The 16,233-nt window shown below is 35.7% G+C and overlaps 2 protein-coding genes across 2 annotated transcripts; both read right to left on the bottom strand.

Moving 5' to 3' along the window:
- Window positions 1–9,907: 9,907 nt before the first annotated feature.
- LOC124897638 (probable LRR receptor-like serine/threonine-protein kinase At3g47570) lies at window positions 9,908–10,623 on the bottom strand. Its single transcript, XM_047410713.1, has 2 exons — window positions 10,384–10,623; window positions 9,908–10,295 (listed from the first exon to the last, which is right to left on the bottom strand). Exons 1-2 carry the CDS (start codon window positions 10,586–10,588, stop codon window positions 10,012–10,014), a joined length of 489 nt encoding a protein of 162 aa, XP_047266669.1. The 5' UTR covers window positions 10,589–10,623; the 3' UTR covers window positions 9,908–10,011.
- A 369-nt stretch (window positions 10,624–10,992) lies between these two features.
- Window positions 10,993–11,922, bottom strand: LOC107853967 (probable leucine-rich repeat receptor-like protein kinase At1g35710). Its single transcript, XM_047411510.1, has one exon. The coding sequence runs from the start codon at window positions 11,920–11,922 to the stop codon at window positions 10,993–10,995; it is 930 nt and encodes a 309-aa protein (XP_047267466.1).
- Window positions 11,923–16,233: the final 4,311 nt, after the last annotated feature.

Here is a 16,233-nt window from a genome sequence, read left to right as displayed (position 1 = left end):
GGAACAAACTTTAACAAGTGGTATCAAAGCGAGGTTGTCTTAAAAAGGGCTAGCACCTAAGACAAAGATCAATATGATGAATTTCACACCACCTGCTGGTCACACAGTGAAGGTCAATCCACTATTAGACCTCCACTCTTTGATGGTTCTAACTTCATTTGGTGGAAAACTAGGATGGAAACATTCATTCAAGGGGAAAACTACAAGTTATGGGATAGGATCACTGATGGTCCTACTATTCCAATGATGTTAGAAGATGGGAAACAGGTCAAGAAAGTAAGAAGTGAATTTACTCCTGATGACTTATTGGCATTAAAGAAAAATGATAAATTTTGGTCTGTGGATTAGGACATGTTGAATACAACAGGGTATCAATATGCACCACTTCTAAGCAAATTTAGAATGCTCTAGTAAATGCTCATGAAGGCACACCTCAAGTTAGAAAATTCAGAATTTCTCTTCTTTTCACTTAGTATGAGGTATTTAAGATGAAGGAGAATGAAACCTTGCATGAGATGATGACAAGGATTACTGCCTTAACAAATGAGCTAACCTCCTTAGGAAAAGCTATATCTGAAGAAGAATAAGTCGAGAAGGTACTGAGGGTATTACCAAAATCAAAGTGGAATGTTAAGGTGACTACAATCAGAAAAGCAAATATGGATCTTGTAGGCATGACCCTAGATGAATTAGTAAGGAATTTAAGAACTTATGAAATGGAAATTGATGGAACTAAAGTTCTAGAAGCCCTAGAGGATACCTTAGCTCTAAAGGCATCTTGCAGTGATGAAGAAATTGAACTTCATAAAGAACAAGTTGCCTTTATAGCTAAGAACTTCAGCAAATTCTTCAAAAAGAAGAAGGGAATAGGTAGCAAGAAATGGTAAAATGAAAATCTAAATGGATGCTACAAGTGTAGTAAAACAGATCATCAAATCAAGGATAGTCCTGTCGGGGAAATAGAATAGAGAAAGGAAAGGGCTGAAAAGGAATTGAAAGAAAAAACCAAAAAGAGGGAAGAATATACAATGGTAACAGCTTGGGGATTTGACTCAAATGATGATTAAGTTGATAAAGCAGCACTCATGGCTCATGGAGATTCAGACTTGGAAGAAGAAGATGATGCTTTTGAGGTAAGTATACTTGAACTTAAAGAAAAGTTGCATTTATTTTCTAAAACTAAACTTATTTCCTTGATGAGTGCACTAATTGATGACTTCCAAGAATCAACTTCTGATAAGGAAGAGCTGTTCAACAGTCTTGCAAGAATCAAATTTGATTTTATTGATTTAGAAGCTTGAAAGAACATTGTTGAACAGGAAAACTGCTCTCTCAAGAAATAGGTTGAGCAACCTAATTCTTCAAATAATGATCTTCATTCTGAAGTTCGAAAATTGACACACTCTAAAAAGGGAAAAAACACCAAGAGTAAAGAAAAAGAAAAAGTTGAACTTGAATTGGTCAAGTACAAAGAAGAGTGCAATAAGTTTTAGGTAAAGTCATTAGTCAGATAAGTCAGAAAGAACAGGTGTGGTGACCTGTTTCTTGGGACGAGTAGAAGGCTTGGGAGGGGAAACTTTTGAGGAGGTGGATCCTTTGACAGTGGAAGGGAATTTTGAAGAGAAGAAGGCTTTTTGAGTATGTTTATAAGAGGGTTTCGTGGGCAAAAAGGGTTTTAGAAATTTGGCCATGATAGTCTGAAGTAGAAGATTAGGAGAAGATGTACAAGGAGGGGTGGGATCAGATGTAGCCACATGTTTCTTTTTGCTGGCTCGAAGAGCCTCAACAAAGGATGCATCTTCTCTTTGTTTTCTTCCTCTAGTTTGAGGAGTACTAGGGATAGAGATATTTGGAGAAGGTTTTGGAGGGGCAGTGTTGTCAACAGTAACGGGACTGGAAGGGGGTTTTCTTGCAAGCTTGGACCTGGACCTTCTTGGGATTAACTCTGTGATAGAAAGGTCATCTCTATCACTAGGATTATCATCATCTTTAAAAATTTGGAGTGGGATAGGAGGAGGAAGTAGGGGTTTTAAGGAGGATGGAGAAGGTGAAGAAATTTGGGCAAAAGGGTTTGGAAAATTTCTGAAAGCAACAAAATCGGTGAATCTTTGAGAGATTTGAGGAGGGATTAAGGAAGGTAAAATAATGTTTGGATGAAGGATAAGTGTGGTGCAGTGATTTTTGGCATAACTAGGGTAAGAAGATGATGAAGAAGATAAAGAGGAAGCCATTGGTAAACTGATATTTTTTCTTAATTGAGGAGAAGAGTATGAAACACGAAATAGGAGAGGGAGTATTTAAAAAAGAAATGGAAGAAGTTGAAGTGATGAGAAACTGTACCTGTGGAAGGAACATAATGATGAGGACTTCTGGACTGATGGGAAAATGAGTAGTAGCGTTTTGAGTAAATGTGACTCTTTGAATTTTGCGTTTTAAATGGAACAGAAAGGAACCAGGTAACCAACTTGTTTCTTATTAGCTACTGTTAGCAATAATAATCATACCTGAATGAAAAGATAGACAAAATTGCTGGTGTAATCAAGACTCTCTGAAAAATCAACACATACATTAGTCAACATATTCTAAGATCTTTGACTTAGGATACACAACTAAATGTGTGAGACTAAATTAACCAACAATCACTTTTAAGAACAATTTTATTCTAATCAAGAATTGAGGGAGATTTATGTAATTTTAATCATCCCCAAGGCTAACCTATTTTTCTCAAAGTGTTCTCTACTTAAAGCCCTAGTAAAAATGTCAGCAATCTAATCCTCAATAGAGCAAAACATAATTGATAGATGACCCTTTTCAACATTATCTATGAGAAAGTGATGTCTAATATCAATATGCTTTGTTCTTTTATGTTGAAGAAGATTTTTATCTATGTTAATAACACTTGTATTATTACAAAAAATAGGAACACAACCAACATCTATACCAAAGTCCATGAGTTTTTGCTTAACCCATAGTAATTGAGCACAACAGGAACCTACAGCAACATATTCAGCTTCAGCAGTAGACAAAGCCACTGAATTTTGCTTCTTTGTGGACTAGGTAATCAAACATGATTCAAGAAAGTGTGCCATTCCTGTAGTGCTTTTTCTCTCCACCAGGTATCCTGCATAGTTAGCATTTGAGTATCCTACCAGATAAAAATTGCTACCTTTGGGGTACCATAAGCCAAGATCACTGGCTTCCTTCAAATATCTGAAAATTCTCTTCACAGATTTTAGATGTGACTCTTTGGGTTTTTCTTGAAACCTGGAACATAGCCCAACAGTGAAAACAATGTCAGGCCTACTTGTTATGAGGTATAATAATGATCCTATCATACCTCTATACATTTTTGTCTGTACATATGAACCTGTTTCATCCAAATCCAGCTTTGTGGCAATGGTAATGGGAGTACTGATCTCCTTTTCTTCTTCCATGGAGAATCTTTTGAGAATCTCTTTGACATAATTCTATTGGTGGATCATTGTCCCTGATGGTGACTATTTTATTTGAAACCCTAAAAAATAATTCAGCTCTCCCATTATGCTCATCTCAAATTCACTACTCATGAGTTTGGAAAATTCATCAGTCATATTCATGTTGGTTGATCCCAAAATAATGTCATTCACATATGCCTGCACAGCTAACAAATCCTTCCCATTAGTTTTTAAGATAGGGTATTATCAATTTTACCTTTAGAATGACCATTCTCCAGTAGAAACTTTGACAACCTCTCATACCAAGCTCTAGGTGATTGTTTCGCCCATACAAGGCTTTATCCAGTTTATACATATGATCAAGAAGCTTCTTGCTTTCGAATCCTGGAGGTTTCTTGACATACACTTCCTTTTTGAGAAAGCCATTCAGAAATGCACTTTTCACATCCATCTGATTGAATGTAAATTCTTGTAGGTAGCAAAGACAACAAGTAATCATATAGCTTCCAGTATTGCTACAGGAGCAAAAGTCTCATCAAAGTTGATTCCTTCCTCCTGGTTATATCCTTAGACCACTAACCTTGCCTTTTTTCTTGTGACTATTCCATGCTCATCAACTTTATTACTGTACACCCACTTAGTTCCAATTACTGATCTGTCCTTTGGTAGAGGAACTAAGTGCCATACTTTTCGTCTTTCAAACTGATTCATCTCTTTCTGCATAGCTATGGTCCAATCAACATCAAACAATGCTCCAGTTATCTTCTTTGGCTCTATTTATGACATAAATGCCTTGAAAACACACATACTTCTTAGTCCATATCCTGTAGTAATACCAGAGGTGAGTTCAGTGAGAGCATTTTCTATAGGATGTGATCCTCGATACTTGTACACTTTTGGAACCAAGGCTAGTGAGCTACTTTGATCATTGATGACATTTTGATCTGGGGTAGTTGGTGACTCAGTTCCCCCTGTCACTGTGCCTTCAGCTTTAGTTTCCCCTGTTGAAGTGCTTCCAAGTTTGGTACTTCAGACAATGAATCGGGTTGTGTAACCTATTCCTCAGCCTCATTTTCTTTCTGTACGTTAGTTTTAACACAGGATTCATTAAAGATCACATGCATGCTTTCTTCAACACAGTTTGTTTTGTTGTTTAAAATCCTATATGCTTTACTATGAAGTTAATATCCTAAGAAGATTCTCTCATCACTTTTAGCATCAAATTTTTCCAAATTATCCTTTCCATTATTATGTATGAAACATTTACATCCAAAGATTCTAAAGTGAGAGACGTTAGTCTTTCTTTCTTTTAGTAATTCATAGGGAGTCTTCTCTAACAAAGGTCTGATCATGCATCTATTTATGATATATCTTGCAGTACTTATTGCTTCAGCTTAAAGGTTTTTAGCAACATTTACTGCAAGTATCATTATTCTAGCCATATCTTCCAAAATTCTATTTTTTCTCTCCACTACTCCATTTTGTTGTGGTGTTCTAAGAGCTGAAAAGTTGTGATCTGTACCATTTTTTGAACAGTATTTCAAGAATTTTACATTCTCAAATTTTGAACCATGTTCAGACATTATGGAAAGTAATGAAGTGCTTCCCCCTTACACATGCACTACATAGCTTTTTTTCCTTGAATTTGGTATTGGGTAATACCTATACCTTGTCTTTGGATAAAAGTATGTTTAGTTGTTTTAGACTTCCATGACCAATTCTTCTATGCCAAAGGAGGGGATCATTTTCTATAGCACTTAGACAAGTTAGCTCAGGTCCTGGTGGTGCCATGATGTCACCTTTGTATACATTTTTGTATCTCCTTACAGTGAGCACAAACTCTTTAGTATCCATCATTTTTACCTTGACTCCTACAATAGTAAAAATAACTTTATTACCTTTATCAAATTGCTGTGTGATGCTCAGCAGATTATGCTTTAATCTTTCTACAAGCTAAACATCCTCCAATGCTTTTGACTCAGATGAGCCAATCTTTCCAATTCCAGTTATGATTCCCTTTTTTCCATCACCAAAAGAAACTCCTCGTCCATTTATTTTGGAGAGTGAAAGGAACATTATCTTATCACCAGTCATGTGTCTTGAGCAAGCACTGTCTAATTACTAGTACCTTTTATTTCCTTTTACCAGTAAAGAATTCAAAGGTTAGCCTTAGAAACCCAGACAATATTGGGTCCTATTTTATGAGTGAAAGGATGAATGAAATTTCTCTTAGTCTATGCAGGCAACGTATAGTGCAACCTGTTTCTCTGACTGGAACTGGTTTTGTTCCTTTTGATCTGAGAAGATCTGTTAGCCAGGTTTTGACTGTTTGATCTTCTTTTTACAGCTAATGGACATTCAGTGGAGGGATGTCCAAGGTTTCCACAAATGTAATATAAATCTTTTGGATCATCAAAGCTTTTGTGGAATCCCAAACCTGCCTTTTTATTGAAATTTTTCTCACATAATTTGTGAACAATTCTAGAGGAGTTTGTCCACCTATTTGCCCTTTCAAGATCCAATTTTATTTTAGAGATTTCCTGATTAAACTTATTGATTTTTTCAGTTAAATCATGGCATTCTTGTTTGTATTTAACAAGCTCAAGTTTAGCATTTTCTTGTTCTTTACTCATGGCCTTCTTCCCATTTTCAGTAAGAGTTAATTTGAGAACTTCAGACCTAAGATTGTTGTTTGAAATCTCAAGTTCTGCAACCTATTTCTTGAGAATGCAAGTTTCCTTGTCAACTGAGCAAGCCTTTAAATCAATGAGATCAAATTTAAGACGTGCTAGACTGTTGAACAATTCATCCCTATCAGAGGTTAACTCTTGGAAGTAATCAATCAATGCACTCATCAAGGAAACAAGTTTTTGCTTTGAGAACAATTTCAATTTTTCTCTGACTTCGAGTATACTTACCTCAGAGTCCTTATCTTTTTCATCTAGATCTGAATCCCCAAGGGCTATGAATGCAGTTTCATCAACTTCATCTTCATCTAAATCAGATCCTAATGCTACTATCATTACATGCTCCTCTTTCCTTTGACTCTATCAACTTTCATTTCATAAGTCCTTAAGTTCCCTACTCGTTCATCCAGAGTCATGCCTTTAAGATCCTTATTTGCCTCCCTGATTGAAGTCACCTTGATATTCTATTTTGATTTGGGTAATACCCTCAATAACTTTTCAACTAGTTCTTCCTCAGAGATGACTTTTCCTAAGGAAGTCAACTCATTTGATAAAGTGGTAAGCCTTGTCATCATTTCATGCGAGGTTTCATTTTCCTTCATTTTTAATGCCTCATACTCAGTGAAAAGGAGAGAGATCCTGAAGTTTCTTATTTGAGAAGTTCCTTAATGAGCATTTACCAGTGCATCCCAAATTTGCTTAGTAGTAGTGCAGGTGGATACCCTGTTGTATTCATCAGGTCTTAGTCTACAGACCAAGAAGTTCTTGGCCTTTGCATTTTTCTTCAAAGCCAGCAAGTCATCATGGGTAAATTCACTTCTTACTTTCTTGACTTATTTACTATAAACGGTCTTCATTGGAGTAGTGGGACAATCAGTAATCCTGTCCCATAATTCATAATCTTCACCTTGAATGAACATCTCCATGCTTGCTTTCCACCAGATAAAATGTGAGCCATAAAAAAGTGGAGGTCTAGTTGTTGACTGACCTTCACTATGACCAGTAGGAGGTGCGGAATTCATCATATTTATCTTTTCTTAGGTACTAGACTTATTTAAGACAACCTCGCTTTGATACCACTTGTTATAGTATGAGCCCTACTAATTTTCTTTCTATGGAACAAGTAAGTAAACGTGGTTCACAGAAGTAAATACTGAACACAGTGTTTTTACGTGGAAAACAACCGGCTCAAGAAAGGTGTAAAAAACCACTACCTATACCTCTATAGGATTTAACCCCAACTTCACTATAATACTTGAGCTTCAATAATCGACAAAATTATAAGATTTCTTGTAAACTAGGAATTAAAACTTCTAACTCCTATCACTACAAAAACACGAATCTTTCCAAGATAAGTGTTCCCAAGTCTTCGAGTTCCCTAACTTGAAGACACAATTCCTAACTCAGTTTATAGATCACTGAGACTAGAAAAATGACTCATTACAACTCAAAGAACCTACCTACTACACACAGTCTATGACTTGCTAAGTAAGAGACCAGGCTCTTTTTCAAGTATGCGAACTGATATGCTGATTGTTGATTTTCTTTTCAGTGCTTGAGTGCCCAGCCTTTTAATTCCGTTTGTTGTATTTAATCCCTCCTCTGATAAATTCCTTTTTGATGTCTACTGCTCTCTCCAGTAGGACTTATCAAGTGACTGTTCTACTTGTTGTTGCCGTCTCTTTCTCTCTTAGATTTAATAGGACTCTTTCTTCTCTTATTGCTGGACTCCTTGATCAACCGAACTTCTGCACTATTTCATGTTTCTCTTCATCTTGACTAGGACTCTTTTGCAGGACTTCTCACTCCACTCAACTTCTGATGTGATAGATATTATCCATTTCTGTTTGTACGTAGAGACATCTTATCAATAACTTGTCTGCAGCTTAGCTTTGTTCACTGGGATGGACCAGCTTTTACAACATGTTTCATTCACATGTCTATCATCAAAACTCCACATGTCCTAACACATACATGCAACATTTAACCTACTATTGACAGATAAGTGCACCTTCCTTTTGAATATTCTGAGGACTAGTGTGCCATTCAACAGAGGATACAAACTGGATGTACTAAAACTAGAGTTAGACTTGACTCGTATTTTTCCTTTTGTAACATTATTCTGATTATTTATATTGTTCCTCCCAGCATTACTCCTAAATGATCTATTTTTCACAACATAATTGGTTTACCGCATTGTAATTTTTGGGACTGCATTCCAACAAGATAGCTTTTAAAAGCCAACATTAATTGAACAGAAGGTGGAAGATTAACAGGACACAGACCTGGAGCTAATTTTACTAACTGCCCATTGTTAAATTTACATAAGGACTCGATTTCTGACAAACATCAAGTCAGATCATAAGCATAGTGATTCATGACTACAGGGAATGCATAGATCTCAAAAACACATAATGAACAAAAAGTACAAAGATGCAATGTCTGTACAAAATCCTACCATTAATCATTCTATCAAATGAAACTTCTATCTCTATTCCGCTCTATTTGAGATATTTTATCCTACTGAAGAATATTTGAGTTTTAAGAAAAAATAGAAGTACTCTAAAACTACACACAGAACATCCATGTTATCTACACCATAAGAATATTTCAATCTGTAATGATAACTTGCAGAACAGAATAAGTCTCATGTTCCCAACACACCTATTATTTAAGAGATTTTGCGACCATCATAGTTAAATGTTAAATATTTTTAGAGCGAACAAACTTTATTTACTTGATTATGTCTTCAGAAGGTGAACAAGGAAGACAAGACAGTGAAAATGCAAGGAAGCAAAGAAGGGAGAAAAGGGCAATTAGCAATGAGCAATGAGGAGATACTGCAGAATACAGGAAGTTTTGTGATCAAGGCTTAAAGCCTTCATTAAAAGATATAGTTTGGACATGGCAAGGCAATGAGAAACAGCAAGTGGAAAATCAAGAAAATGAAACTCAGAGGTATGAAAACAAAAAGTGTTGAGGGGTAAAATTTCTCACTTGAAAAGGAAAATTTTCTATTCTTAATTGGTTAATTTGGAAAATCTTGAAGAATGGAGCCTGATTTTCTGCTTCATTAGAGTATTAATTGAAACTTAATCAGAATAGATGTATATCATGTATGTACTGCATTGAAAGAAAAGAGCAAAATGATTAGCAAATTATCCCATTTCTGTAATTATTACCTTGTAAGCTTTGGAGAAACGATAAAATTGCCTTTGTGCATGGGACCTATAGGTCACGAGTTCGAGTCATGAATTTAGTCATTGATGTTTGTGTCAGGAAGGTTGCCTGCATTACAATCCTTGGTTGTGACCCATCTCTATATCTTCCATGAATGCAAGATACTTCGTGCATGGAGCTACCTTTTTCTTTTTTTTTTTTTGAAAAAAACTATATAGTCTTTATGATAAAAAAATAAAAAATAACACAAAATATATATTTATATATATAGGCTTTATGATCGCAACAATTTTTTTCATTGCTCTTTTTGTTTGTTGTCTTGATGTTATGTGTCATCTTAGTGATTCACACGTAAAACATTTACTGATATATTACTTGCCTATTTGTATTCAGGTATGTAATTCCTATAACAATCTTAAAAAGAAAAAAGATTATTCTGCTTCAAGATTTTTTAGAGGATCAATTTGGTTTTAGTTATTAAGAGGAAATAAAGAAATTTACTGCAACCAGCTAGCTTTTCTGAAACAGAAACATCCACAAATCAATTACTAAAAAAAAAAAAAAAAAAAAAAAAGAACAATCTTCACATAAATCCAACAATTCAGCAGACTTTTGCATCAAACAAGTATTTTGGAACGAGAGATTCCAAGAATGTGTTCAGCATGAAAGAAGTTTAATATTGATCTTCTGTAGCATCCCTACAACATCTTTCATGTTAGTCCTTCTTGCCGGAGATTCAGCACAACAACCAATGCTACTTTCATGATTGAAGCCACAACATCTAGCTCCATCTGTAAGCGACCACCCATTTGGGTTACCAAGTTGGCATCTACGACGTCCATTACGGCATCTGGAAGTGAATAACTCACCCATTGCTTCAAGCTAAAATCTCCCTCAAACTCATTAGGCTTTCTCCAGGTAAATGTTCCCAGCAACATGACCCCATAACTATAGACGTCACACTTTGTTGACACTAGTCCTTCCAGTCCATACTCTACAGTCAAACAATTCATTTAAAGATCCATCGTACTGTCTGGGTGGGAAAAAAGGAAAGGAATAATCAGCAAAACTAAGAGACGTACCTGGCGCAATATACCCCAATGTTGCTAAGGTTTTAGTGTACAAATCACTCTGATCTTCACTAAGCAGTTTTGAAATGCCAAAGTTGCTGGGGTGGGCAACCAAATCCTCATCCAGCAAGACATTACTCGGTTTCAGATCACAGTGAATCACAAGCGACAAACACCCATGATGGAGATATTCCAATGCACATGCCACATTTATCATTATGCTTAGTATCTGCTTGATGTCGAGGAAGTAGTTGTGTGAATACAAATACTTATCAAGACATCTATTTGGCATATACTCGAGTACTAAAGCCTTAAAGTCAAGGTTGGAACAACTAGTAATGACTTTTACAAGATTCCTATGGCGAAAGCTGCGCAGAACTTCACATTCCATATCAAAGCTCTTGAATGCCGCATCCACTTGCAGATTGAACAATTTAACTACAATGGCAGTTCCACTTTTGAGAATGCCTTTGTAAACAGAGTCAATACTTCCAGAACCAATTAGATTACTCTCACTAAGATCATCCGTTGCTTGGAGCAGTTCATAGTATTAAATTCTTTCTCGTTTATTTGTAGCCAATGAATCTGCTTGTTGAGGAGCTCTTTTACTTCTTCTATACCTTATCCATACAAACACAAATATGATAGGAACAATAAAATTGCAAGTCCTAGAAAAAGATATAGAACTAGCAATTTTTTCCTATTTGATTTGTGCTTTGATGATGTTGGGCATAATGGGACACTAAATCTTGAAGAACCACACAATGCTTCATTGTCAATGAAAAACAGACTCGACAGGTTCTTGAAAGTACCCCCTGAGGGTATTTTACCATAAAATTTGTTGATAGAAACATTGAAATACTTCAGGTTTTGAAGTTTCTCCAAAATCTTGGGAATGGTTCCTGATATGTTATTATGAGAAAGGTCTAGGAATTCCAAACCTACCATATTGCTCTCTGAGTCAGGTATAGATCCTTGCAACTTGTTGTGTCTCAAAGAAAGGTACAACGAATTTTGCAATTCTCCAATTTCTCTAGGAATTCCATGTGTGAATTGATTCATCAATAGATCCATCTTTGTTATAACCTTTAGATTTCCAATTTCCGGAGGTAAAGAACCCACCATGTTGTTTGACGATACGTCAAGAACCAGTAGATCTTGAAGGTTCCCTAAGTTTGGTGATATATTGGAACTCACTTTATTGGAACCCAGGTGTATCTCTCTAAGGGAAGTAATATTCCCTAAACAATTAGGAAGAGATCCTGAAAGTTTATTTTGACCCAAGTAAATTTCACCCAAATGCTGCAATTTACAAATATGATCACCAATAAACCCTGTAAGTTTGTTGTTACTCAAGTTGAAGCGCTGAAGGTTTCTCAAGTTTCCAATTGTTGTGGGAATCGATCCAACCAAATTGTTTTCAGAAATATCAAGGAACAATAAGCTGCTGAAGTTCCCAATTTCATTAGCAATTCTCCCTTTGATTTTACAACTTTTTGCGTGAAATTTTAAAAGAGATGTGGAAAGGTTCCCCACGGAGGCAGGAAGCATGCCGTTTAGAGGGTTGAAAGATAGAGAAAGAACTGATAAATTTTTGCAATTGGTTATGGAAGTCAGCAAGCTTAACAATGAGTCACTGGTTAAATTGTTTCCCACCAAGTTTAGGATTTGTAGATGAGTCAAATATCCAAGAGAATTGGGAATCAAACCAGTGTGTTTGTTGCCAGCAAGCTCTAGAATAGTAAGTTTGAACAATTGGAAATGGAATGAGGAATAGTCCCAACAAGATTGGTTAAGGCACCCAGATAAAGCTCTTCAATGTTGGGTAAGATAGAACCTATGTTTGGTGGGAGGCTTCCTGATAGATTGTTGACTGTAAGATCAATTATTCTCAGGCCTGATATGTTGAAAATCTCCATATCATGTGAACCACTAAAACTATTAAAATCAAGAGTAAGTACCTCCAACTCAACGAGATTGCTTATCTCTTTGGGTATTTCACCTGTCAACACACGAAGAAAGAATGAATACAAGTGAAATGAACTAGTTTGCACAATCTAGTATAAGTTGTATCTTTTGCTATCTCGTTTAATGCATACCAGTAAATATATTTGAAATAACAAATTTTCATTTCAATGTATAAACCTCATAATATTTTGGAATCTTATTAACAATACTTGCTGTATGATCCATGGGCTAACACCCACCTAAAGTCGCAGAAACCTGCAATTCCTGCTGTTTCTCTCTACCCCCCCCCCCCCCTCCCCCCCATTTGAATATATATGTACCTTGGTTAAGTTTCCAATCTCCCATTGTAAGAATACACTAAGATTTTTCTGCCATGCTGACAAAATTTTCTGAGACGAGATATTAAATTTGGAGATCGAGACAGAGGCAGTAATCTGATTAGCCTCCATGTCTACATCTACCAAATTAATAAGATTTCCAATTTCTTGTGGAATTATCCCTGCAATTAATGTGTGATAAAATAAATCTGAAGTAATAAGATGAAACATACCAGTGAAATGGTTAATTCCAAGATCCAATGTCTCGAAGTTACTCAATCTTCCAATTTCACTATGTATTGGTCCATCAAACTAATTTTCCGATAAAGACAAAATTTGAAGTTGAGATCAATTTGATAAGCTTGTAGGCATATGACGGTGAATCTTGTTTATGGAAAAATAAAGCCCTTTAAGTATTGGGAGACCATTGCATAAACCATTGGGAAGACTTCCTGATAAGCTATTGCCAGTGAATGCAATGACTTCGATTCTTGAGATATTGAAAATTGTGAATGGTATAGAACACATAAGTTTATTATATTGTATGACCAACAAGTTCATGTTGTGAAGATTGCCGATTCCTTCTGGAATGTTTCCTTGAAATGAATTATGAGATAAATCTAAAATCTCCAACCTTGAGGCATTCGACAGTGACAGAGGAATAGAGCCTATGATCTTGTTACCCCTTAAGTTTAATTCTCTAAGGTTTATAAGACTTCCAATCACTTCTGGGATTTGACCCTCTATGGAATTGAAATTCATATTGAAAGTCTCAAGTTTGGAAATATTAGAACATGAAGAAGGAATGGAACCAGTGAAACTATTATTCCAAAGACATAGAAACTGAAGTTGGTGTCAAAATCAAAACTAAGAAGGAACCTTTCTGCTGAAGTTGTTGACACTTAATCTAAGAAACTTTAGCCGATGCAAGCGTGCCAGTTCTTGAGGCAAATTACCCTGGAAATTGTTGATTTCCGAGTCAAGAGAAACAAGAAATGTGAGGTTTCCAAATTCCCAGGGAATCCCGCAAGAGCCACGTTGGAAAGATTCAAGGACTTCACTCACTCACTGGTGACGAGAGCCAAAAGTAACTCCAAGCCAATGACAAACGGACGTAGCCGGAGACCAGTTTTCATCCAATAAGTGAGAGGGGTCGAAATGATTTGAGATTTTAAGGACAAAAGAGCCAATTGATCAGTAGTAACGTTGGTATGGGTCATGGCTGAACTAGCCATAAGCAACAAGAGTGTTCAGAGAAAAAATGTGAACGCTTTCTCCATTTTTGCAAAAAGGGAAAAGCTCAAATATGTCACTGAACTATCAGAAATGACTCATTTATGCCATCCGTTAAAAGTTAAGAGAAAAAATGTGAAGGCTTTCTCCATTATTGAAAAAATTTGTAGGTATGCTCTATAACATGTGGTTTTCAGACTTTAAATGGCAATGAAATCTCCCATTTGGTCCTCATGATTTTGAAAAAAATTACTTTTTCTTCATTCATTCTGTCTTATTCAACGGTAGAATTGAAATTTTCATTTAAGGGTTTCAAAATATAAAGAAGTAAATTCACAAAAAAGTCAAGGAATGTCAATATGTAATATATACAATAAAAAATAAATTTTTACCTAGCTACTTATGATAATTTTTCAAAGAACATATCAACTCTAATTTCACCACATTTTAATTTGAATTGTAAATATGGTTCATAAATTCCACTAATCAGACAAAGACTTGTGCAAGTCAATCAAGTATCGCTTTATGTTTTTTAGAATTGTGTGGTGCGAAAATGGTATGCCATGTTCCTCTATTAAGTTAAGCTTACTAACTTATATTATACGCTTATGAAATATTTTTACATGATTAAGATAGTTTAGGGAGAAAAGTCCGAAATATACCTAAATTTTGGCGAAATTTGTTGTAACACATCTTAATTTTGCAGGATCCCTATCACATTCTAGATTATTTTTTATCATATTTCTGTGGCATATATTTACTAGCTGGACCACTGCGTGATACACGCACACTGTGAGCGTAAAGATTTGAAGTGGTCAAGCAAAGCAAATATATGCCATAAAAATATTGTAAAAAATAATCTAGGAGGATAATAGGACCCCCCGTAATGTTGAGGCATGTTACAACAAATTTCGTCAAAATTTAGGTATATTTTGGACCTTTGTCCCGATAGTTTATATAGCTGATCATAACATGTTTATAATCCTTTTATCTATAGCTAAGACACAATTTGTGGACTTTTACTGTCACAAACCAAACCGAGGCCCAGGCCGTGACGGGCATCCCGAACCATGAAAGCCCGAGCACCCCTTCTAGCTTGCAATCATATACACCATTCATGTACTAAGAAGAAATGTGGAAATACATAATAAAACGAAATCATGGTTAACCTGTATTTCAAACTACTCAATAATGAAATGAGTTCATAAAGATAAAAAACATCTAACTCTAGTCTGCGAAATTTCTACTAACTAAAAATAACTTCTATCTGAAGACTAGGACAAGGCCCCAGTTGGACAATGAATCAAAATAAAATATCAATGACTTCTATATTAGGCCTTCCGGAAGAAGGGAGGCTCACCAACATAAATTCTGTGACCAATCAATCTACGGCTTAGTGCACTCCTGGAACGGAGACTAAGACCCTGAAAAATAGTGGGTTAATACAGATGTACTGGTACTGTAGATGTTTACAGAGGAAAAAACATACAACAAATGAAGAGGAAAAGAGAGATATGTTATTATGCTGTAAATAAGTTGTTTAAATACAGAAAATCCTAACTAACTGCAGTAACTAATGCAGTAACTCAAAAAACTGAACTACCTAATTAATAGGAACTAAGTCCACCAATAGCTATATGCCTAAAGACTAGGAAAAATCATAACTGAAATACTACTTCAGAAAAATTCTGTCTTCTGGAAACAGAAAAAACACATCAGCAGCCATGTAGTCATGCCAATTCAGCATTAGTTAATAGCTCATGAGGCAGATTTCAACCCTCCTCCTTGTGTCAAGAGCTGCAATTCCAAGTTTTCTTATCAAAAACTCAAATTTTTTTGCGAGAAGAGCTTTTGTAAAAATATCAGCCAGCTGCTCTACCGTTCTGCAGTATACCATATTAACTGGACCATCCTTTTACACTTCTTTAAGAAAATATATCTTCACATTGAAGTGCTTGGTCTTTCTATGAAGGACTTAATTGTGAGAAATAGCAATGGCAGCCTGGTTGTCCACAAATATCGTAGTGCTTTCCTTCATCTCCAAACCAAGATCACAAAAGATTTTCCTTATCCATAAAGCTTGATTGACCGCATCTATCACAACAATGAATTCTACCTCTGCAGTTGATTGGGCAACAATCTCTTGTTTTTTGGAACACCAAGAAAAACATCCAGCGCCAAAAATAAAATAGTACCCTAAAGTACTTTTCATATCCCAATCATTGTCAGAAAATCCTTGAAGTTTGAAATTCTGCCATTTGCTAAATTTGACTCCATAATCTATGGTGCCTTTCACATATCTGAGAACTCGTTTTGTAGCTTTCATATGCAATTCACTTAGAGA

Source organism: Capsicum annuum, chromosome 4 (assembly GCF_002878395.1).
Source record: "Capsicum annuum cultivar UCD-10X-F1 chromosome 4, UCD10Xv1.1, whole genome shotgun sequence".
Lineage (NCBI taxonomy): Eukaryota > Viridiplantae > Streptophyta > Magnoliopsida > Solanales > Solanaceae > Capsicum > Capsicum annuum.
This window is presented reverse-complemented; position numbering and strand designations above follow the sequence as displayed.